The sequence below is a fragment of the Amblyomma americanum genome, chromosome 5, assembly GCF_052857255.1.
Source record: "Amblyomma americanum isolate KBUSLIRL-KWMA chromosome 5, ASM5285725v1, whole genome shotgun sequence".
Classification (NCBI taxonomy): domain Eukaryota; kingdom Metazoa; phylum Arthropoda; class Arachnida; order Ixodida; family Ixodidae; genus Amblyomma; species Amblyomma americanum.
Window position 1 is genome coordinate 87,065,390 of NC_135501.1, and position 25,220 is coordinate 87,090,609.

At 49.0% G+C, this 25,220-nt stretch overlaps 1 protein-coding gene across 5 annotated transcripts in view; it reads left to right on the plus strand.

The window, feature by feature from the left end:
* LOC144132578 (sulfotransferase 1B1-like) overlaps positions 1 to 25,220 on the plus strand; it is a 283,601-nt gene that overhangs the window by 245,831 nt on the left and 12,550 nt on the right. For all 5 annotated transcript variants that reach the window (XM_077665073.1, XM_077665074.1, XM_077665075.1 and 2 more), the window contains one exon: positions 16,307 to 16,524. In XM_077665073.1, the coding sequence (XP_077521199.1) occupies positions 16,307 to 16,524 (218 nt within the window). The remainder of the gene's footprint in view (positions 1 to 16,306; positions 16,525 to 25,220) is intronic.

Below are 25,220 nucleotides of genomic sequence, written 5' to 3' on the forward strand. Positions count from 1 at the left end.
GTCGTGGAGGCGTACCCGGAAAGGCACATGTCTAAGCGACAAAGTACAGGAGGTACCCTTTTTAGTGCGTTAGCAGTTATAGCGGACATTCCTCACATTTAGCCGCTGTATGTTTGTGAGAAGCCTGCCTTGTGACAGGCTGCCACATGCCATGGCTGCCCAGGTGCATATGCATATACACCTGACAACATGACCACAAGATTGCGAGCAAACTGCCCATCGCGGCAGGTGGCAGTTCAATTAATGATTGGTTGCGAGAGGTTGCTTGGGTAGAGCAACCCGGATCGCATAAGCGCCACCACTGGCAACACTTCCCACCGCAGTTCAGGGGCGCATTGCTTAACCGCTGTACCACGGCGGCAGGAGCGGTATGACGACCTCAGAGATATCTGAATGTAAAACAGAGAATGACCAATACCGCATATATGGGCATTAACTCGTTATCGCTCTCCAAACATCAGAACCGGAGTCAAAACAGAGTTAATTCGCGTTTTTCTTACCCAACGAAAATTGACCGTCATTTTTTTTTTATTAATAGATAGCAACCACGTGCATCGCTCAAATGGTGCAGTGCTGTACGTGTTTCTTCTTGGCATTCTGCTGCCGTGTATTTTACGGTTATGTTCTTGTCTCCAAGCGTTGTATTAATTTCTGTTTTGTGGGCATCCCCGCCTTTCGTACCAGAGCTTTCGAAAAGCGTTGGTTGGTGGCGACAGCGCTCACCTCGCAAGCGACACATGCCGATAAAAGCGGCAGCCGAAGAGTCGGGAAATGACTCTCTACGCATAAAACGGGGTTATCGGGGAGTGCTTTGTATTGGTTCCTGCGAGAGTTGTCCTCCTTTGTGAAGCTTGCCGAGTGACCTCATGATCCGACACGTTTCTCTTTGCTGTATTCAGACCTTTTCTATACTTGTTATGCGACGTTCTGTGTTTTAGCATACAGCATGGCACACTGTAAGATATATTGATGCTAGTGGTCTCTTCGTATACGTACTCGTATCGTGGTGTGTGTATGTGTGTGGTGTGTACGTAGCTGCTGGTGGCATTGTGACCTTTATCTGTTTCTTTTTTCAGTTTTTCCTTTTTGCCTTCCAACCGATGTTCTTCACGTGCCACGCTTGGCATGGCTCAGCCGAATACAGTGCAGCTTTTTCGGAAGAATCATATTCTACCCGAAATTGAAGGACCCTTATTGCAGACCAGGATGGCTGTCGCTTTCGGCTGCAGGATCAAGGTTACGGGTTCGATCACGACTGTGATAGCCGAATTGCCATGGAGGCGAAATGAACAACCACACGTAGGCTGCGCGATGTTACCGCAGGCGGTAGAAATCGCCAGGCGGTAGAAATTAATCCTGAGGCCTACACTATGGCGTCCCATGTGGAACATCAGGACGATAAACCCCCATATTGTACCACACCATGCCATACTGTAAAATTCCGTACCTTACCGAAGTGTATCATGCTGTAACATAAAACACCGTACTGCATCGTAGCATACCACACCATTCTGTACCGTACTATATCGTACTGTACCGTACCATACCGCACCATTCCATACTTTACTGTACCGTACTGTACTATACCGTACCCTACTGTATTGTACTTTGTACTGTTCCATACCATACCGTACTGCGTCGAAGTGTGTCATACCGTATTCTATCATACCGTACTCTTCCTTCTCGTACCGTACTGTATTGTACTGTATCATACCCTATTCTACCACACCGTACCATTCCTTCCCGTACAGTACTGTATTGTACTGTATATTACTATACCGTATCATTCGGTACTATTTCGTACCGTACTTTATCATACTTTATCATATCACACTATACTAATCCAACGATAGCTAGCAGTCCGCACAGTACCGTGCTTTACCATATCGTACCCTACCATTCTTTACAGTACTATATCATACTTTACAATACCAAAACATATAGTCCGTACAATACAATAACATTCCACACCGTACCTTACTAGATCGTACTGTAACAACGATATCATACCATTCTGTACCATACTCTTCGAAACTGTACCTTACCGTTCCTCACCGTACCATACTCTACGAAACTATGCAGTACCGTTCCATACCGTACTATATTCTACGAAACTATACCGTATTAAAAACATACCATTCCATACTCTATGAAACTATACCATCCATACCATACCGTACCATACCATACTTTACGAAGCTATACCATACCGTTCCGTAGCATACCATACCATACCATGAATTACAGTACTGAATGTACTGCATCGTATTGTACGATGCCATACCATTCCATACCATGATGACGGCATCTCTACTCCAGTGTTCACTGCTGTATCCTCTGCTCCCTGTTTCGATGAAGTGCACGGGGTTATTGTCTTGGCCTGTCTCTCTCTAATCGGATCCTCTCGCCCCGGAGAAGGTGTCACGCGGGTGACACAGCGTGGGCTAATCGATCGAAGACTGTCCGCTGCCACCGACTTAGCCGAACGCCACACACCGCGATATTAGTATTCGAGGGTCTTTCTCTGCTCCATTAACGGGAAGGCTGGGCGATAGCTTAATTAGCACGCCGGCCGCGTCAGTCAGCTGTCTGTCTTTATGCGCGGCCGCAGGCTTTCGTCACCTGCTCGGTAGAGGATCAGTCTCGCTCAAACGAAATCAGAAAAAAATGAACAGTCAGCAATTTCGTTACTGAAGTTCGTTAATGTTTTATTATAGAATACGATAACTATTAATAATAATAATAATAATAATAATAATAATAATAATAATAATAATAATAATAATAATAATAATAATAATAATTGGTTTTTGGGGAAAGGAAATGGCGCAGTATCTGTCTCATATATCGTTGGACAGCTGAACCGCGCCGTAAGGGAAGGGATAAAGGAGGGAGTGAAAGAAGAAAGGAAGAAGAGGTGCCGTAGTGGAGGGCTCCGGAATAATTTCGACCACCTGGGGATCTTTAACGTGCACTGACATCGCACAGCACACGGGCGCCTTAGCGTTTTTCCTCCATAAAAACGCAGCCGCCGCGTTCGGGATCGAACCCGGGAACTTCGGACCAGTAGTCGAGCGCCCTAACCACTGAGCCACCGCGGCGGGGTCGATAACTATTGCTTTTTGGTTATTGCGGTGAACGCTCAAATTATCGATGTTTTGCGTACAAATACAAAAGTTACGGTGTTTTACCTCTGCCGTTTCAATAAGGAACGCTTGCTCTTACTCTCGAAACGCCTTGTCGCGAATGCACCCGTCGCCGGTAACAAAGAACAGAAGAGAAAAATTAGGGGCGTTTAATGGCATTGTGTTTACACTGCGTCAGCATTAGATGCCAGCTACCGCGGTGGCTCCGTGGCTATGGTGCTTTATTGCTGACACGAAAGGCGCAATGTTCGATCCCGGCTGCAGCGGTCGCATTTCGATAGCGACGGAACGCTAGAGGGCCGTGTACTGTGCGATGTCAGTGCATGGTAATAACCCCAGGGCGCCGAAATTATTCGGAGCCGTCCACTACGGCGTCCGTCATAGCCTGAGATGCATTGGGACGCTAAACAGTATAAACCTAAACCAGGCCGGTATTAGCCGCTTTTTGCACACCACGTCGCGATTTGTGTAGCTGCGAAATCCCTGGGCGGATTTCACCTATTTATCGGAACGCTATCATTTTTTTGGCCATACAGCTGGTTAGTGAGATGTGGCTTTGATGTGAACGAGCAGAGGAGTATCGTGAGGCAGGGAAGATACCCATTTCTGATCGCAGCTATTTATTTATTTCAAAAATATCTCTCCTGCAAGTGCAGATGGTAAGGGGGACGCAGTCCAGGCGTGGCACAATAAGCAGCTGAGCAAGCGTGCGAGTTATAATTGCGTTCTCGTTATAATCGAGAAGGTCTCCCAGTTGATCTCCGCAGCTGTGTTGGGCGGTCGGTTGCCGCCTGTCAAACAATTCTGCCGCTTGATAGAGCCAATCGTGCTGTAGACAAAATGGTGTAACTGCCGTCCACGTATATATTCGCTATGTCCAGCGGTTGTGCTTTCAGCTCTACCGTGGAGGCCGCCGCGCTGGCTCGATCCTGGCCACGGCGGTCGAATTTCGGTAAAGGGGAAATTCTAGAGGCCCGTATACTCTGCGATGCAAGTGCACGTTACAGAACCCCAGGTTGTCGAAATTTCCAGAGTCTTCACTGCGGTGTCCCTCATAATCTGAGTCGCTTTGAGACGTTAAAACCCCGTATACCATGAACCAGTTCTGCCGGTATGCTATGCGTGTGAGTAAGAGAGTGAGGGAGTGAAGAAAAAGCGCTCAGAACTAGGGAATCAAGCTGCTGGTTTGCGTGTTCTATGTTCGCTAAATAGAACGCGCTATAGTTCAAGAACAAAATTGTATAGGCCGTGCCCTAGATTGAAAAAGGAGACTGAACGACATCACAAACTCTGTAGGAATTACTCCTGACCGCCGTTATCTAGAGAGCGGCCAAGCTATTTCCTTTCTTTCTTTATTCTTCTTTTCCCTTCGACACTCCGCGTAATTCTTCTTCAGTATGCAGGTTATGCACGCCGCCGGGACGCCGACGATGTCCGAGCGAAAGCAATCTGCGCCACTACACATTTCCTGACCCAATCTAGAGTCGGCTCGTGCTTTCGAGCTGCCCCTCCCCTGCTTTTTTTACCAACTTCGTCGTCGATACACAATCGTTAAGGCTCCGAATGAGTGTCTCCTCACTGCCGGTACCGCACCAGATGCGCGCAAAATCGAGCGGAGTGGCGAACACGTCAGCTTTCGAAGGTCGCGCCCGTGCGCCGCTTCGACGTCGTTCGAATTCGCTTCGCCCTGCCATCGTCGTTTGCATGTGCGCCATGTTAAGAGCCACCTAACTCCCGTCGGACAGCGCGCTTCGCGTTCGTCGAGGCTTTCCCGCCTGCTTTCGCGGGTCCTGTTTGCACTCACGACGCGTGCTATTACGCCTGTTTACGACGACAGCGGCTGTAGCGGCGGAAATAGATTTGCGCGGTGCACGCCACTCGCGTTTGTTTTATTGTCGTTTTATTTGTTCATCCTTGCCATTTGTGGCTTGTAGAAGCACTGCTCTACGGGCCGCAAACGGTTTATTTATTAATAATTGGTTTTTGGGGAAAGAAAATGGCGCAGTATCTGTCTCATATATCGTTGCACACCTGAACCGCGCTGTAAGGGAAGGAAGAAAGGAGGGAGTGAAAGAAGAAAGGAAGAGAGAGGTGCTGTATTGGAGGGCTCCGGAATAATTTCGACCACCTGAGGATCTTTAACGTGCACTGACATCGCACAGCACACGGGTGCCTTTGCGTTTTTCCTCCATAAAAACGCACCCGACGCGGTCGGGTTCGAGCCCGGGAACTCCGGATCAGTAGCCGAGCTCGCTAACCACTGAGCCACCGCGGCGGGTGCAAACATATCAGTTCGCAGCCGCTTTCACCACACTGCCGTTGGTCCAGCGGGAGTGGGCAGGTGGAGCGTTAGTAGGCACCAGCTGCTGAAGTGGGCGCTAGAATTCGGATGCCTTGTGGGAAGAGGAAAGGTGCAGTAACCGTCGCACTATCGATGGACGCAAAAGAGGATAGGATGGGATAGGATAACTTTAATGACCTCTAGCGCAAGTGCTGTTATGCTGGTCAGATAAGGCCATCTCCTCAACGGTCGGTTGCCCCTATTCCAGGGCTCCGCTGGATGCTGTCGTCAGCTGAGCTCGCCGTATCAGACCGATCTGGTCATCGCGGCAGTCGCTGGAGAGCATACCCTCCCATTGCTCCGCACTTGGGGAAAACAAAAGAGGAAAACAGCGGGCGTATCCTTTAACCCATGCTTCAATCGCGAATAAGCGCAGTATGCGTGCTGCGAAGGTGTACATCTTCGCTTTGCGTCTATCTGTTATTTTATTTATCCTAATTAAATCAAATGGAAGGAAACATTTCCGCGGCGTTGCTACTGGCTGCGGAAACTGCTATTATTTCTCTTAAGAACCTGATCTGCAGCCGGCGGCGCTTCCGTCTGCAAAGTTTCGATGACGTCATGGCCTGATGTCACCTCAGGCTTTCTGTTGTTTTCCATCTAACTGTTACTAAATAACGGTTACAGATATTTTTGTCTTCAACTTAATATCTTTTATTTGTGTAAGCGAACAGTCACCAACTTCAGTGGATGACGCGTTACTCGGCGGTCTTTTGTGTTCCTTTCCTGTCGATCTTATCATTGGCCGCTGCGGAACTCATGTTTTCCGCATTACTTTAGAGCTGCAGTAGGCATATCTGCTTTTACTTTCGACAATCGTCTATGACATCAGCTTGTTGCCGCATGGCATGTGCCTGTGGTTACGATTGCTTTTGCTGTTGCTCTGATATATTCGCGTCTTATTACATGCTTTTGCTTTTCCAAAACTTTGTACCCCTAGCTTTGGGGCATGCACACGGTACTGAGTGCTTCACTTTTTTTTTACCCGTGCGTGTCCCCGTACTGAGCCTGTACGCAATAACGACTTTCGTCTATCGGAAAGACGTCCTGCCCACTGCAACCTGTTTTTCTTTTCAGCAGTTATCCATATTATCTTTCTAATGCGTAACTTTTCCTCGCTTCTCAAGTTGCGTGCCCGGGGGCCATCACGGTCCAGCCCTCAAGATTGGAATCGACCGGTGCACAGAAAACCGGAGCGCTTTTTAAAATACAAAGCGCGCCGAGGCGTCCACGTCCATGTCCCTGCAGGTGCAGTCTTATTCAGGTGGGGAGAGCCTTTTAGGAAAATAAGGTTCGGGAAGCTCGGTCATGATTCCCTGTCACTTTGAGACCCGCGCCTGGCGAGAAAAGCTCTGTAGAGGTGCCAGGGGCAGAGACTACCTCAGCATAACAAGGGTAAGGATGAAATGAAGTAATGAAAAATATAAAGAAAGAAAAATAAAGAAAGTGGAGGTTGGAGCCGAACAGAAAACAATTTTGGTCGCGAAGGCGCTTACAACTGAAAAGTCTCGCTGTGCGCACATTTGGCAGCGGTCGCATGAATGTGCAAACATCAAAATCTCGAATAGACGAGGTGAATCCGAGGTATGGGTGTGGTTCACCGGTGCGCGCGACTGCCCTCTCATTGACTCTCTCTCATGGAGTCGATTTTTCTTTCTAGTTCCGTGCCCCGCGAAAAACCACACGATGTCGAACTCAAAATCAGTCTAGCGACGCATATATGACCGCGCTTGTGATTTAATTCTTTTTCTTGTCACCTAATTCCGTGAGGCGTCGACACTTTTTTTCCCTGTCAGCGAAGGAATTCTTTCGGCTATCCTCACGCCACAAGCTTGCGTGAATCTCGTGCCCTCTTCTCTTCCCCATTCCTTTCCCTATACTCCCAAATATTTCCCAAGGGAGTCCTGCATTGCTTCGAAGGCGCCCATTTTATCACCTCCGCCGTCGTCGGGACACGGTCGTTAAGTGTTTAACCTTTTCCCTTTATTCTTTTACTTCTCAGATTCCTCATTTTTTTCTTCCTTGACTGCTACTTCAGCTCAGCTCCTTCACCATAAAAAGAGCAAGTTTTTTTTCCTACAGATCTCAAGGCTTAAGCCATTATCTATTCAAATTTTTTCCTTACGAATGTTGCTGTTTTTAGAACCTGCAGTTAAAAAAAACTTTCCTCATGAATGGCTGTCGCAGGGTCACCTAAGTGCGCATGCGCTTGCATTCTCCCACAAACTCGGAGAGGCGCTTCAATGCGGTCATTTTTCCTGCTTGTCTGAGCATGACGGACGGGCAAATTCTGGGCAACTCGGAGAGAGGTATTGCAAGTAGGCATTCTATACCGTCTGATATACGCAGTCTTCTATACTAAAAATGGAAGCGACTCATAATGTTGTGTGTTCGGATAACACGCTGTACAGAGGCGTGATAGTTAAAAGAATTCCTGAAAATATTCCTTAAACTCCTTAAATGCCTTATACCGGCCATAAGGGCGTGAGGCGATCGACATTGGGTAATTGCGATGTGTGCAGAAGGTCATTCTCTACTTTATATTCATAGATCCTTGGGAGTCCTCATACTCCTCTTGGCGCATTGGTGCAGCGGTTAAACGATGCGCCACTGCCCTGCGATTGCAGGTGCTCCCAGCGGTGGGACTTGTCCGGCCAAGGTTGCTCTTCCCGAGAAACCAATCATTTATTTAACTGCCACCTTCTACGGTGTGGCAGTTTGCTCACTATCCGGTGTGCATGTTGTGATGATGCAGCAAGGTCACGTCACCTAGGTGGCCCACCTGCCTCCTAGGTTGTTCTCTGGGGACCATTTGCCAGAGCCATGCTCGTGATTTTTCGCTCACAACGCTGACAATGCCGACGACGCCGGATTTTCTGCGTGACGGGACCGTTAACGCTACCCTGTTAATAAGCTTCCCCAGTTACTCGCTATTAAACCCCACTGCATGTAGTATGAATGGTGAAACAATGGTGAAAAGTCCTTCATTTATTTTTCTTACCTTCTATCAGACACAGCCTTCCCTGAACGATGCATGCGAATTGTTGCAAATGCTTTGCATTGCCTCCCACACAGGTGGAGCTCAATTTTGCCTCATTCGCATCCACGTGGAAGCACTTGACGACGCATCAGTCATGCTCACATATTTCCTTGCGACTGGAATTGTTTCGGTTCAGAGCATGTGCCGAAGAGTACCCGCATCGAATCTCCCGCCTACCGTAATTATCTTTTGGCTATATTAATAAGAAAAGTCATATACAGGTACATCTATGACTTTGTAAAATCAGGTCCAGGATACGCCTAATGCCAACAGAAAACTCTTAGAACAACTGAGTCATTACTACAGTCGGATGAAAATCAGAAAGAAGTGACAAATGCCCCTCAAAGGTGGTCCAACAATCGGTAACGTCGGCCAATAGCACGTTGCGGTTAATCCTGTTGATCTGTGGATAACCTTCTTGCAACTGCCAACTTTCTGCAATCCGCGATGCTTTGGAGGCCATAAATAAAACAGTAATATCAGAAGCCCACATCTGTGCAGACTCCTTAGCCGCATAAAACAACAGAAAAGAGTGACAAAGACACTGTGTAACTCAGGAGATCCATGCACCCACTAAGAAAAAAAAAAGGAACGCATCCAGATAAACTGGTCACAAGACGATTCTGAGAACGCATGAGCGGAAAAAAGCAGACAACCTTGCACACCAAGTTACAATCACTAATGGATCCCCCACCATGCTCCCTTTTGATGCCCGCTCCTCTCTCCACATCTTAGCATTCTCTTTAAGGAAGAGTACACGCGCCCTCATTCCCCTGTGCACTTTCTCCTCCCTCATAATTTATCGAGATTGGAGGAGGCATCCGCAATTAGGATTGGGACTGGGGCGGCCCTTTTCCCGTCGGTGATGTGCCGATGGGGCCCTCAAGAAGGCGCAGAACCCACCACCTCCCCACGGTGTTCCACATCGGCTGCAGAGGCGGATGTGGACTTGTGCAGGGGCAAGGGCTTCAAGGACACAAATTTTGCGTGAAGTGGGACAAACGTCGACAAGAGAGGAGGATCTCTCCAAGTTGCAGACCAACAACAATAAGATCAGGAGCCTTCTCAGGTTCCTGCGCGAAAATACCTTAATGATTTTCTAAAGTATACAGCGAACCCGAATTATATCTTTGTGGCAAGTGGACGAAATAAAAAAAGTGCCAGCCTCTGCAGTGAAACACTAGTAGATTGCAAGGAATCAAAAACGACATCTTGACAATCAATCAGTCGATGCCACTGACTGAGGATATCTTTTGAGGGGTCTGTTCTGCTTCGTTGTTAAGTTATATCCGACTATAATTAAAACGCGGCCACAGTAGAAAGACTGAATTTCTGACTCGCCTCTTCAGTAGAACCGTAGTTGTCCACCAGTTATATAAATGCGCCGTTAACCCGCGGCTTCAGACCTAAGCGGTTTTTGAGGAAATGACCTAGGACGTGACGGAGGTTGTTTGATATCTGTGCATTCTGGCAGGCCGACTTTGGAAACTGAAACCAACAAAGTTTATGGCAACAAAGTGTGGCTGTCGCAGCTGGGCTGTTTGGGAAGGATCTCGGCATTGCTAAATGGGATGTCACAGGACATAGCAAGGTTAGGAGGACATTCTGGGTTTACGCAGTGTTGAAGAGCGGGCACGTATCCAGTTATCAGGGTTAACCAGATAGGTGAGAGCACGGCGTGGGGTTATTGAGCGACGTATGCATTGTTGACAATTTCAATTATTTATTAATAACGGCAAAATGGCAGAAGTTGCAATTAAGCGTAATATAAAGTACGGATTCAAGTTAGTGTAAGTCAGGAATTCCAAGAATATTTAGTGTTACCTACCCTCGGAAGGATAGGGAACACTAAATCAACGTACGCTTCAAAGTATGCTTCAACGTATGCCGCTAGAACCCTACTGCATGGATTATTAGCGAACCACTTTAGGCCATAAAACATTGACGAATGCTTTACGTATTAACAGACTTGAAGGGCAGTGTCACTGGGAGTAAAATATGGTAATTAAGTAGCAAAGAATTCTGCGCTGAATTTTACAGCACCCAGAAATTTTATTAGAATTAATGTCAGAAATATTGACATTGGGAGGCAGCAAAAAGAGGAAATTAATATTGCTGCACAGGCATTGCCGACGAAAAAATAAGGCAAGTGAGGATCTAGTAACTGGATATGTGCGGAAAGACGATGATTTTGGACAAGAAAAGTTTGCCTCACTGTGCACTTAATGCCTCATAATATGCGTAAGCAGCTGTACCAGAAGCTCGACTGTACCAGAAGCTTGGAAGAATGCAAACATTATCTTAATTCATAAGAAGGGAGACGCCAAGGACTTGAAAAATTACAGGCCGATCAGCTTACTATCCGTTGCCTACAAAGTATTTACTAAGGTAATCGCTAATAGAGTCAGGGCAACGTTAGACTTTAATCAACCAAATGATCAGGCAGGCTTTCGTAAAGGATATTCTACAATAGATCATATTCACACCATCAATCAGGTGATAGAGAAATGCGCAGAATATAACCAACCTCTATATATAGCTTTCATTGATTACGAGAAAGCATTCGACTCAGTGGAAACCTCAGCAGTCATACAGGCATTGCGTAATCAGGGGGTAGAAGAGCCTTATGTCAAAATACTGGAAGATATATATAGCAACTGCACAGCTACTATAGTCCTCCATAAAGTCAGCAATAAAATTCCAATAAGGAAGGGCGTCAGGCAAGGAGACACGATCTCGCCAATGCTGTTCACCGCATGTTTGCAGGAGGTATTTCGAGGCCTGAATTGGGAACAATTGGGAATAAGAATAAATGGAGAATACCTAAATAATCTGAGATTTGCTGATGACATTGCCTTGCTGAGTCATTCAGGAGGTGAACTGCAAATCATGATCAACGAGTTAGACAGGCAGAGCAGATCGATGGGTCTAAAAATTAACATGCAGAAAACCAAGGTAATGTTCAACAGCCTAGTAAGGGAACAACAGTTCACAATTGCCAGCGAGAGCCTAGAAATTGTGCCGGAATACGTCTACTTAGGGCAGGTAGTGACAGCTGATCCGGATCATGAGAGGGAGATAACTAGAAGGATAAGAATGGGGTGGAGCGCATATGGCAAATTCTCGCAGATCATGAGTGGCAGTTTACCAATTTCCCTCAAGAGGAAAGTGTACAACAGCATAATCTTACCGGTACTCACCTACGGGGCAGAAACGTGGAGGCTAACGAAAAGAGTTCAGCTTAAGTTAAGGACAACGCAGCGAGCCATGGAAAGAAAAATGATAGGTGTAACGTTAAGAGATCGGAAGCGGGCAGAGTGGGTGAGGGAACAAACACGGGTTAATGACATCCTAGTCGAAATCAAGAGAAAGAAATGGGCTTGGGCAGGGCATGTAATGCGAAGGCAAGATAACCGCTGGTCTTTAAGGGTAACAGAGTGGGTTCCAAGAGAAAGTAAGCGTATCAGGGGGCGGCAGAAGGTTAGATGGGCGGATGAGATTAAGAAGTTTGCAGGCAAAGGGTGGATGCAGCTGGCAAAGGATAGGGTAAATTGGAGAGACATGGGAGAGGCCTTTGCCCTGCAGTGGGTGTAGTAGGGCTGATGATGATGATGATGAATATGCGTACAAAAAGGGTGGAACGCTGACATAATGTGAAGTGACATTAAATGTTCGAAAATCTTTATGCGTTTAGTGTAGCGTCTGTATTTCGAACGTGTGAAAATAATGGCAGTGGAATCCTGGCGACGTGAGACTTAAGGTAATGACATCCTAGCTGAAATAAACAAGAAATGGTCTTGAGGCTGGAGTGTAATGCAATGAAGAGAAACCCAAACGTCCACTGTGAAAAATACAGTGGACTCCAAGGTCGGCAAGCCATACGAAGGGATGAAACCGGTAAAGTGGACAGATAAGATTACGAAATTTGCGAGTAGGCGGCGGCTGCATGCGAATGTGGGCATGATGATCTGGCCTGAAAGCATTCGTATGCAAGTGCCTGGGCTCCCATGTGGTACTACGTGAGATCGCTTAGGTGAATTTGAAAAATGGATATTTTTTAGTGCACAATTTTGTTCCGCAGCAGCACGCAGTACAAGGCGTTTTCAGTGGCCTTTGATGTCGCCATGTCCTGTTATAACAGCACCCGATAGTCTTCCCAAAGTGTTTGCAGGGAATCAGTTGGTGTTCACAGATGAAGATTTTGGAAAATAATAGTTTTGCTCTGCTTGGATTTTTACTGTTTACAAGATGCGTGCCCGTGCACGTGGGGCCACTTTCTCGTGGGCGTGTTTGCATTTGTTTCGAGAATAGTTGAGCTGTATTTATTTGTCTTCCCTCGATAAGACGTCATATGCTCGCATGTGTGCGTTTCTCCCACGATCCTTTGTTTTTTTCTTTGCTTTTTTTCGCGAAGTGTCTACTCTGACTGAGGTAGTAAACGCTGCTAACTCTTTTTCTCTCTAGTTTCTTCTTTCCTTCCTCCGATCCTCCTCCCTGCCTTCCGATTGGGCAGCACAGAACGCGGAGAATGACGAGGGATATGTAAGGATACTGCAGGATTGGACCAATGAGCGTTTTCCACCGGGCTCTTCGCCCCGATATCGACGTATCGTGGAGCTCGTCAGCCGCGGCCGACGTTATCTGGACGGCATAACCGCACGCGGTCCGCAGCACCGTCCGCTTAGTTCAGAATAGTCGTGGGACTCGTGACGTGCCTAGCTTGCCCCGTTCACGCGTTGTCGGCGCTTGTATCTGTTTTGCCATTTGATGGCGACTGTGTTTGCTGTTCTGCGGTAGTGTGCCGGCAGCGGATCGAATCAAGCCAGTGGCAACGATGGTTTGCTTTGGGCGCTTCGTGTGGATCCTTCTTTTCTTTATGAGCGAAGGTTCTATCCATCGGTGCTTGGATAAAGATAACTGAAAAAGTCCGCAAAAGATGAAGTACACGCAAAGCATGGAACGTTCATTAGCTACATTTTCTTTGTCAAGATACAACCTTGAACTTTAATTTCTGCTATATTTTCACTGAAGGTCTGAATTCTTTCGAAGCGAGAGGGTAGTGGCCATTCAATATCCAATAAGTGTAACGAGTGTTGCCCTAATCGGGTGTAAAGGAAAATCGCAACAGAATTTAAAAATACACACGCCCTGCGGGATTGATTGGCGCGACGGTTGTCGACTTGTTTTCGATTTCGTCACGGAAACTAAAGCGCAGAAATTTCATCAACTTGCATGCGGATTTGTTGTCACCTTCAGGGACCCTATTGTCGTCATTTTCTTCCTTTTCTGCCGACGAAAAGTCCAGGTGTCTCCTCATTTTAGGTACGTCGGACACGGCTCTAGACTCATGCATTTGTTAGGCAAGTCCTGAACTGAAACGTGACGGTAAACCGGAGCGCTCGTACGCCGTTTCCCCCTGAGAAATGTGGAAAGAGCCGACACAACTTTTAACATACCTGCGGTGCTTAGTAACCCTGAGCGCAACCACCTTGCAGTGTCCCCGCAAGAACGGCGCCCTGAGCTGTGTGCGTGGACATTCGGTACGCATCGTGGCCCACGTAGCTACAAAGAATACCTGTGTGCTAAGCGTAGAGAGCTGGGCTATTTGGTTGAAGTCTTCAGTTGAAGTACGGCGTTCGTGGTCTCTACTCTCTTTGTCCGTGCGTTTCTGTACGCTGGAATGTCTCATAATTATACCTGTGTGCGTCAGGGGATATAAAAAAACACGTCTGATATTTTTTCGAAAGGGTTTCCAGCCGCGTCCTCAGTTATGAAGCTACAGCACAAAATTGAAACTCGCGGGCATACGTGGCTGGCTAGTGATCGCACACACTGCCAGTCCTTCCAAGTGGTTTCGTTCTCGTTCGAGGCGAAACGCAAAAGACGCCCGTGTGCTCATAACGCGGTTGCCATTGCTCCCACAGTCCTCCGACAGCAATCACGAAACCCATGGTATGGATTTGTGAAAGGTGCGCGGGCTGCTGTAAGACGCCGATTTATTTTGACAAGATGGAGACGGCAGATGTTTTAGGGTTTCGGTTCGCAAACAGAACAAAATTGTTAAGCGGCACGAGCCATAAATGCATGATGAACCGACAAAAGGGAGCGCCATTAGTAAACATGAAAAGCGATTTCCAGGACGCCAAAGGCGCCCGTGCGTTGTGCAATGTCCATGAACGTCAAAGATATCCCCAAGTTGTCCAAATTATTCCGGAGCCATCTACTACAGCACCTTTTTCATCCTTCGCTCTCTCATTTATCGCTTCCCTTACGGCGCGGTTGAGGTGTCCACCGAGAAGTGAAGACAGCTACTGGGCCCATTTCCTTTCCTAAGAAAAAAAAGTCCACTAATCCGAGCGTGGCAGAAATAACGAGGGGAGAGTTAAGGCTTCAGTATCAAATTTACTGCGCCGTTAGTTCCGTCGGAGTTGCGAAATAAGTTAATATCCCTGCGGATGCATCAGCCGGCCTGTCCCATCGTCGGTCTGACGTCATCAGCTCGAGCCGACCTCTGCCGTTTCATAAGGCACCTGCACCGGGCGCCGTTGATGACGATCAGAGGCGCGATTAACGTTACGACATGCTGCCCTCACTCGTTCCACCGCTCTGCGGGCGACACCGTCAAATTGCCAACGGCGGACGTCTGGACGGGACGTCGACGTGACCTGGAGAGCGGAGGCGGCGACAAGCTGCTGTCCCTCCAGTGTGTGCTCTCCTCCGCGGAGAGGGCATGCCGTTACGGGGCTATCGCGGGTCTGGTAGCCAGATCGGCCGTCTCATAATCTCGACAGTCGACGGGCTCCCCTACGTTCGATATTAGGGAGCGATGCCCCTCTTCTGTCGCCATCGCTCGCGTGTCTTCATCGCTGTCCCCCTGTCCAGTGGCATTCTTAAGCGATCGCGGCGGTAAGGAGTGAGAATTATGGAATGGAACCATGCCGGGGTGGGGCACGTGTTCTTTTTCGCGTTGTTTTATTTTACAGCGAGAGCTGTTAATGCCCTGTGTGCCGGTTTTAACGACGACGGTGTCGTCGTTGAAGCTATGAAAGAGGGTAAGAGGCAATAAAGTTTCGCATATGCTGTGGCACCAAGAGAGAAACCGGGGTGAGCCGTGGCGCTGCAGCGGATCTTTGCACCGCTAGTGGCAGTGGCGTACTTCAACTTCGGTGGCCCGAGCGGCGATATTCTCGCGGTTCGATATCCACGTCGCGACAGGCACGCGTTGACCTGGTGTTTCAAGACAGAGGCTTGATGTACCATATGGGCTACGTCAGTTCGCACGACACTCATCACTGAGTAGTCTTCGTGAGGATTAAGGCGGTGTAAAATAAGACAGGCGTTTCATCTGTGGCCTAAATATGATTCCCGTTCAGAGTGATCGTTGTCGTTTTCTTTGTATGAAGATTTTGAAATGAATCTGTGGTTTACTCCCCACATGATACGTTAAAAAGTACGGGCTTCCAGATGACTGCTTCACAGCGGTGCGATAGCAAGGAAGACCACAACGCCAGCATGCGTTTCACGCGCACGCGTGCGTGCGAGCTTTGCCTCAAGGGAGACATGATCCCGCAGCTAGCATAGACGCGACTATGTGGTTAGCTGCGCATGCTCTCGCGGCCTCCGGGAATGCTGGTCGCTCTACGATATGTGTACTGCGGTAGGGGGCATTTATCACACACTGTTTTCACTCTTCTTGTCGTGTTGTTTTTAAAGATAATGTTTGCATATATGCCTGGACTTCTCCGTATTCTCATGCTGCGGTGATGTTTTCTGTGGCAGGCACAACGTGGATGGAGGAGATCGTCTCGCTGGTGATGAACGGCGGCGACCCTGACCGCGTCAAGAACAAGCTTCTCGTGTACCGGGTGCAGCACCTCGAGGTGGGGCCCCCCGTGGGCCACCTTTGGCACCTGCGCAAGACCCGCTCACCCCGGCTGCTCGCGACACACCTCCCCCTAAAGCTCATCCCAAAGCAACTGCAGCAAGCCAAATGCAAGGTATGTACGCCATTCTGCTTTCTGGAAGCAGAGATTTGGCTTACTGTGCATGGTTCAGAGAGATGCGGTCAGCAGTATGCTCGAACGTGACACAAGTCTTGGAAAGGTACGCACACTGGATAGTATTACGGGAGTAATTACACACTGGCGTCCACCCGAGTGCAGCCATACGGCTACAAAGGAAACTGTACACCTTGCACAGAAACTTCGTAGTTACAGACAAATTCGTCCTGATCTGGGGTTGGAACCCGGGACCGCCGCCTCAACGGGGCAGTCGCTCTACCAGCTGAGATAACTGGGACAGCTATTGTGTATATGGTAGGGTGACAACGAATATCATTTACTCAGAAGGACGGAACAGCGTTCGTCGAAATTTCTAGCGGAATCCCCCAAGCTGGAGTATATTCGTAATAAGGGAGCAATTATTCATTAGTATCCACTTGAGCGTAGCCATACGGCTACAAAGGATGAAACAGCTTGTTTCGCAGTGGCCGTATGGCTGCGCTAGGGTGCGTGCCAATGAGCAATTGCTCCCTTATTAGAAATATACTCCAGCTTGGGGGATTCCGCTAGAAATTTGGACGTACACTGGATAGGCACCTCCTGATTTCACACGAGCTCTGTAGCTGCGCAGGTCACTATTACGTGAGAGTTCCGGGCGCGTAGATATAAGGGTGTTGAGAGCTGTGCCCGAACCAGTGAAAACAGGGGCCGTCTATTAAACCATTTTGTTTCATATCGCTTTCTTTTGGCCATTGGCAACTATTGTGGTACGAGTCAACACCGTTGAGAAGCCGCGACCAGAAAAATCGATGATAAAACGAAATCTTAGAAAAGGCCCCAGTTGGCTCACGAAACCCTCTGGGAAGCGGCATCACACACTAGGGCGCATTGATAAGATAGCAGTGTGTCAGTTAAACTGCTCATAAAACAAACCATGTGGCTTCCAGTGGAGCGCATATAAAGATTCGCCAACCACATTCTTAAAGAAGAAAATGCTATAGAATTTAGGGTACTTGCTATGGTGTCTGCAATGAGTGCCTTATTTTGCCGCCAGAACTGCGGTTGGAAGCGGTTTCATTGCCTTTATGTGGCATGCATGCATCATCACCTTCTAGAAATGTTCGAGTAGCTTCCATTGGGTAACGTATGGTGCTATCCTTATCCGACTAAGTAATCCAACTGAATTCACTTTCTAAACCGCACTAGTCCACCTTATTCCATTTTCTGGGGTGGATCGACTTCTAAAACTTTGGGGTGGGTAGACTTCCAAATTTTTTGTGGATCCTCAGATTTTGAAATTTTTTACTGTGCCCTATGATTGATTCACTGGTGGTCACGTGATGTTGGTGATGCCCTGGCCTACATAATTGCATTTCAGAGATCGCGGGGAGTCCTTATAGCACTACCGGTGCAATAGTGCAGCGAGTAAGTGGTGCGCCAGTCCCACGCGAGATGGCGGCCAAGAACAGCCAGCGGTGGGGCTTGTGAGACCCAGGTTTGTCTTCCTGAGCTCCCGTAAGCCTCATGGGTAACGCCATGGTAGGAAGGTGGTAATAATTGCATTTATTTCATTGCCACGTGCAACGGGTGCAATTAGCTCACTACCTGATGGGCCGGTTGCCACATGTCTTAGCAGCCAGGTTGTGAAGGCATCGCCCGGTCACATGACCTCTCTCAACCTAAACTGCCACCCGCCATGGTGGTTAGTTTGCTCACAACCCGGTGGGAAGGTTGCGATGACACCATAATGTCATCTGATACCTATCCATAATCAGGGAATTTCATGACAGAGACGCTGGAAATTTTTTGTGAGACGATAACCTAAGTGATATACCAATAATAACACCTTGTCCCTGCGGAAGTGCACGAATAGGAGCAGGAGGTCACATAGCAAGAAAATGCGGGCTAAAATGCTGTGTGTCGGCACCGAAAACTAGACGTGGGAAGAGCATAACGGTGTGCAAAGAGGGGTGACAGCTAGCAAACACCTTCCAATCCAGATGTTGAGCTTGCGTCGGCAGAACCGACCCAATCTAAAGATCAGCCTGTTAAGCACTTCGCGGACGCCACTGCTGACAAGTGTGCAAGGATAGTTAAATCAGAATATGTGTTCCCACAGCGGCACCAATATGACATTGTCGCCCTGCTCGTACCAGCTGAGGCTATTTCGAAGCCTCAGTCCGCACCACATGTGATGTGTCGTTTATCACTGCGCTCGTGTGTTCCTGGAAGGGGAGTGGCGAATGCGCCTTTTGCCACCTGGGTATTCCTTCCATTCTGGCGCAACGCGAGTCATTTTTTTTCGTCATGTTGCGCCGACCTTACAATACCTGCACGCATGCGGGCGCAGCCACCGCCTCCTACACGCTGAAACTATTGCACAAAGCAACCCTTTGTAGCCCTTGTATTCCTCCAGCCCGCTCGCTAAGTACGCGCGTGACAAGTCGGCCGATCGTCCCGTGTGGCGCATCGCTCAGCAGCGCCAATCTTCTTGATACTGCAGCGTACGGCTGTGGGGAACACCGGTTGGGACATGAAACGAGTTATTTAAGGTGGCCAATAAACAATAGCATGGTTGTTTCCGCGATAACGAAAACAGGTCCGCGCCGCGCCTGGCAAGGCTATCGAGCGGCGCGGTATAGCAAGCTTTGAACACACAGCCCTGTGTTGAAATTAGCTACACTTGTATGACCCTCAACGCGTACAACTTTCCGTATTCGGAAGGTCGCGTGTGACGGTGTAGGGTACTGCGCCCCTTCGCGCGCTCCATTTTTAGCCCAGGGCCGCGTCGGCGGCTCACTTTTGTGAGCTTCATTAAGCCGCTCCTCGGGATCTGGCTGGTTCGATCATGTTTTTGGCGCGTAACGCGGTGGTTGGCGCAATTTTGGCGTTGCTAGGCGTGGTTCTATGCCATTCCCCCGATTTTCGTGTTATTATGCGGCTCTTTATCGATGTTTCCTTGGTTAGGGTGGAACCGGTCGCATTTCCGCCTGTTAGCCGCGCTTTTGTTCCCGCGACGATGGATCGCCTCGCGTCACACTACGGCTTCATCCACAACCGAAAGAGCCATGCAGCCTGACCGAGCCCCTTGTTGGAGCATTTTTGGTTCACTGAAGAATCGGCTTCGCGCAGAGTACCTGTGCCAGACTAGCTTTCTAAGCCGCGCCTCTATACAAAAGCCTTTTTGCGCTTTCCCTCCCCGTTATTCTTCCCCGCCGGGTCGTTGCTTTATAATTGATGGTGGCATACAGCTGTCCGACAACGCCTCTTACATGCACGTCGGGGAGCCTTTGATCTTGAACATGCGAAAGGACAAAAACGGGACGAATGCATCGGGCTCCCATCATTCACGCGTGGTGGCCTTATGACGGCTTAGGCTTGCTCTTACCAAGTCTCTTGTTGGCACTCCAGAAAGTGTCGCACGACTATCGATGTGCCCTCTGTAACACTCTGGGGGAAAACATGTGTAAGGTCGATAACCGTGATGTACGGGCACCACTGCCGTATTAAGCCCTAGAGTATATCTGCGCTGTCCTTGCACAGGAAGACGCGTACTGAAAGAAATCGTGGTTATGAATTTTGCTGTATGAGTACGTATTACCTTGTGCATGCTTTTAACGGACCAGTAAGATTGGGTCTCTAAAGCCAGTCTCTGAGCTGGACGTCAAATAGGGGTGAGCCAAGAGACGTGAAAACCTTGAGTTTAATATACTCGGTGCATGCAGTGTGTCTTTTATTCATTTGTGCGCTCGAAAGTACACAGGTTACCGGGCTTAACTGGGCTTAGTTGTCAGGTTTACTGCCGCGCAATGGGGCGTTTTTGGGTCACATATGTCACACAGCTTGCCTGCGAATTACTTAACTGGGCTGCAGGAACCGCACTGCAAGCACGATAGACCGACAACCGGACCCAAATTCTACAACAGTACAGTATAAATTGCTTACTATAACGGGAAAAGCGAGCTCTCGCGAATATTCAATTGAAATGTTGACAACGGCATTATAAATATTTTTAAATTCGCGATAGCCTCAGGCAATATCTCTCTGGATCACATGCACTCTTTTGGGCAGAGGATCACCGATGGCCGTTGACAGCCATGCTTTGATCTGCAGATAACGTCAGCACGGCCTCACACCACATGGCGCCTGTGAACATCCTGTTGCTTACTACGGTCACGCAGTTTCAAGAATGCAGCGCTACGGCAAGATGCTCAGGAACCCAAGCGCCGCAAAGAGCGTCCGTTAGTCCTCTAATCTAATCCTTCCAGGAAAATTTCAGTTGGGACGAACTGTAGGGCCTCTCTACACGGAGCGTCCGACAATCTACAATATATGTGCATACAGGTTGTATGAAATGGGTCAAAACCCAGTCCTGATCATGCAGAGCAATCGTTTCCTTGTGTCTCAGGACACCCTGTACCGTAGGCGCTGCTGGCCTTGTGGAAGGTACGGGACTTGGACAGGCCTGTCGGAGCAATGCTCTTGATGCTTGTCCGATGTTAAGACACTTCGTCGTATTTCTGTGTTTTTTATTATCGAATTTTGAACTCCTTTGTATCTCGGGCATGAACTCTGTGCAAGGGTGACATTTTTCGTTTCGTTGGTACGCGTGGCCCACGCAATGGCACGACTGCTGGAGGGTTGGAATTAACACTGGAGGAAGCAAGCGATAGATGTTTATTCATTCATGAATATTGAAGATATTCATCGCTGCGGCAACACGCACCCTATATAGTGTGCAGAGGGCGGTGTGGGTATAACGCGTAGCCGCTTTGGCGGTGTTGCGGAAACATAGTCACTCAGGATGAAATAAAAAAAAATGGAAGCCTGTAGTATTGCAAAAGCTTCGGTGCCGGCTTCCTGGAAATGCTCAACACATGGCGTCGTTTCGGAAAAGGTTTGTCACATACCATACGCTGCGTAATAGCACGCACCTGCTCTTCATGTTCCCTCGCCCCACCACCCACCGCCCCCCCCTCCCCCCCTTAGTCCCGCTTCCTCCCAGTCACTTTTTTGTGTACCTGCCAGTCTCCGTCATTGTTAGTTCAGGACACCTGAGATGTGTGGCATTGCTGAACTCCTCTAAGTGCTGCACTCGAATAAGTGCGGCACCAGCTTAAAGAACAGATCAAAAATTAAGAATAGCAGTTTGAGGTTTGAACTTTAGACTGACTGCAGCATACTACCTAGATTGAAAAAAAAGAAGTGGCAAATGTCGTGTGCTGTGCTCTACGAAAGCCGGCAGGTGTACCTTAAGAGGTGAGATGATATGACGCCCTTGGGTGCACGTGCCGTACGATTTATTGTAACGACCGTTTTGCTAATAGTCCATGCTCTCCGAGAATGCTATTTCAGACGATGCGATATCTACCTAATGAACGTAAGTTTTATTTCAACGGCGCTTCTTCGGCATTCGACCTACCCGGAGGAGGCCAGAATGTGGCACTTAAGTTTGGCCCCGGAGGGGAAGCACAAAGTGGCGAGCGAAATACGGTAGCGGTATAGAAACGTGCGACATCTTGCACTCTGTCCGATATATCTCGGAGCAGTCACACCTTTTGGTTTCCATAACCGTTCTTGCTACTGCAGTGGGCAAGCACGATACACGGGGCGTCGAGAGGCGAACAGATTTTGTCTTTTCTTCGAGGGGTAAATAAAAGATTTAAGGAATAATGAAGCCTTAGTCTTGGTTGTTCCATAGCGTTGGTGTTAGCGAATCTGGTCCGCGCCATCTTTTTTCATTCGCAGCGGTGGCTCAGTAGTTACGGCGCTCGGCTGCTCACCCGAAAGACGCGGGTTCGATCCCGGCCGCGGCGGTCGAATGTCTATGAAGGCGGAATACAAGAGGCCCGTTTACTGTTCGATGTCAGTGCAAGTAAAGAACCCGGGGGGGGGGGGGGGGGGTCGAAATTTCCGGAGCTCTTCACTACGGCGTCCCTCATAGCCTGAGTCGCTTTGGGCCGTCAAACTCCCTAAATTAAACCAAACCAAACCGCGCCATCTTTGACCCTAGTGGCTTAACAGTGCGCCAGTCAATTATCCAGGGCGCGCGGCGTCCGCGTGCCATCCGGCTGATGCCCGAACCAAACTGAGGCGTGCCGCGCATAGCCGCCCCCCGCTTATCGTCGCACTCATTTTTCTGCCACCGGACGATGCCCGGGAGACGACGCGACCCGCATGCGACCCGGTGTCGCGCCCTGGTGAACATCGCGACAGGGCCGGCGTGTCCGCACTCCGCGCGGCAGGGCCGTGATTGAGCTCCGCGCAGTACACAAGAAGAGGTGTTCGGACTTCTTGCTGTGCTGTCTCTTTCCCAGTGTTGCACTCGATTGTGTTCCATGCCGGGTTCTCTAAGGACATGCGATTGAAAACAAATGAAGTGGATGGAATAGAGTGAAAGGCGACATAAGCTGCAGGGCACTACGAGAAAATTACTGTGAAGACGATAATCTTATTTAAATCGCGCAAGAGGAACCCGGCCAGATAGCCCCATGGCGCAGTTTTTTTCGGTGCACACGAGGTGGGCCCAAGATCCACTTTTCTCCTTAAAAATTTCACCCGAGGAAACCTCAGCACCGGATCAGGAGAAATGTACGCCTTGGAAGGACGGTTGGCGCCCTGCGGCACTGGAGATCGAATGCGCGTACACCATATGCAAGGAAGATGCTCAAACGACTTGACTTCCTCATCTGTAATTCCCAAGAAAATACATGCAAAATCCCCTCGCAAAACTCGAGAGGTATTTCTTCGCCTCTGAAAGAACACCCACATATAGTTTAACATAACTTAGCGCTTTTGCATTACCTAGGGCAGATCTGGTCGAATCTTAAATTAGCTGAGCGAGCAGTGAAGTAGAACGTTACCTATGCTGACAGAGAGGAGGAGGAGGAGGAGGAGGAGGAGGAGGAGGAGGAGGAGGAGAACTTCAATGGAACAGGAGAGGTCTGCCTGGTTGTCGGTTGCCGATGGGCGTTGAGTACGCTGAGCGTAGCTGTGCTCCGCTCCCTCTGACGTGCCTGGAGTCACACCAGGTTGCCTGTCTTAAACTCTCTTTGGTCACAGGCAAAGGTTAAAACGGCATCACCGGCAATTTTTGCCAGCCTCGGGCGTGCGTTGCAAGTACGTGTTTGGAGAGAAGTCTATTTCGCGCTAACTCGTGGTCATCTTTGTGTGGCAGGAAAGGGAACGAGACAGGCCTTTGTGAATGCGCTCTGTCACTGTGCCAAATACTCCGACCCGTAATCGAGGCACGGGACCACAGTGTTTTGGCCATTTACTGTACAAAGAAAACATTGCTCGTTCTCACCTGTGTGCTTTGCCCGCCCCTTTCTCTTTAGCTGCCTAATCCTATTTTTGCGAGAGGTGACTGTCAGAGGCATTCAAATATTAAACGTGAGAGAGGGATCGGTTCTTTTGTGATAATTTGTTAGCGTCGTCCATGTCGTCTTCTGGACTATTCAATCGCGAAGTTACACTTGCGCTTCGGTCCTCCTGCCTTCAGGAGACAGAGACCCGTCTCCTTTTCTTTCCTGTCTTGCCCTGGCTGCCACAGAAAGTTGCCCGCGAGTGTAGACACCCCTCGACAGGTCGTGCAGGTAGACCGGCAGTTTTCGTCGGAAAACTGCTGGCTAATACCGGTCGCTCTATGCGGTCGCATGTCTTCGCCCATCGCGTCGCCAAGTGGAGCAGAAGTGCGTCGGCATTCCTTAGCTGTCGTTCCTCACGAGCCGTGATCGCCCTTAGAGGAAAACGCACTCGTGTACACTGCCTAGTGTCATTCACATTGAGCCATGCGGATTTCGAAATAAGGCAGATCGATTCAGTCCCTGAGTGCTTCGAGTGCTTCTGAGCTGCTGGTCGGGGACCAACTACTTAGTATCATTGTCTCGCATGCATCGCGCCAGCTCGAGTACGGACCACGGGTTCACTTGTGCCGCGGTCATTCTGAGGATTGTGTTTACTCGCGATTACGCGATCACGGTTTTGCCATTGGCCCAGTGAAGGAGTGACGTTTTTCGGTTTGGTCCAATGAGGAAGCGGCGGGTGGTCAGTGTTTCGGGGGAAGGCCTGCGCACCCAACCCGTCGCGCATATGGAACTTGTTTTAGATTCTCGTTATCTGGCGGGTTGTGTGCACCATTCGCGAAGTACCGTCGTTGGCCGGTACGCGTTTCTGGGCCCCTAGAAGTGCTCGAGTTTTGTATGCGTCGCGCTAACTGCGGGCCACGCGAAAGATGCACGCATGCGCGGGACACGCTTCAGTCATCGTGGCGAGTGCGATTGTGCTTGCTGGCGCGCGTGACGGGTTTGCTAAGTTTGCCCCACGTGCTGACTCGCTCAGACGATTGAGAGGTACGACGGATAGCGGAGCCACTCACATTAGACGCACTGGTTTTCTGGTCGTTGCAGAGCTATTTTAAAGGAAGCCCCGAATGTTTAGCGCACTCTGCCCCCATCTCGCACAAAACAAAAAGAAAGCGAAAGTTCTGGGTCCTGTTGCTGGAAACAATGGCTTTCGTCGTTGCGGGAGTGAATGGTATAGTTGGTGAATAATAGATCCATTAGCTGTGTACAATCTGTCATGGTCAAGGAAAAGGAGGCCTTTCCTCCGCTCAGATGCTGGTAATATCTGTCACGACGAACTTTCTGGTATTTAGATAAAAGCGCTGCCACATGCATATGCTGCCTGGCATG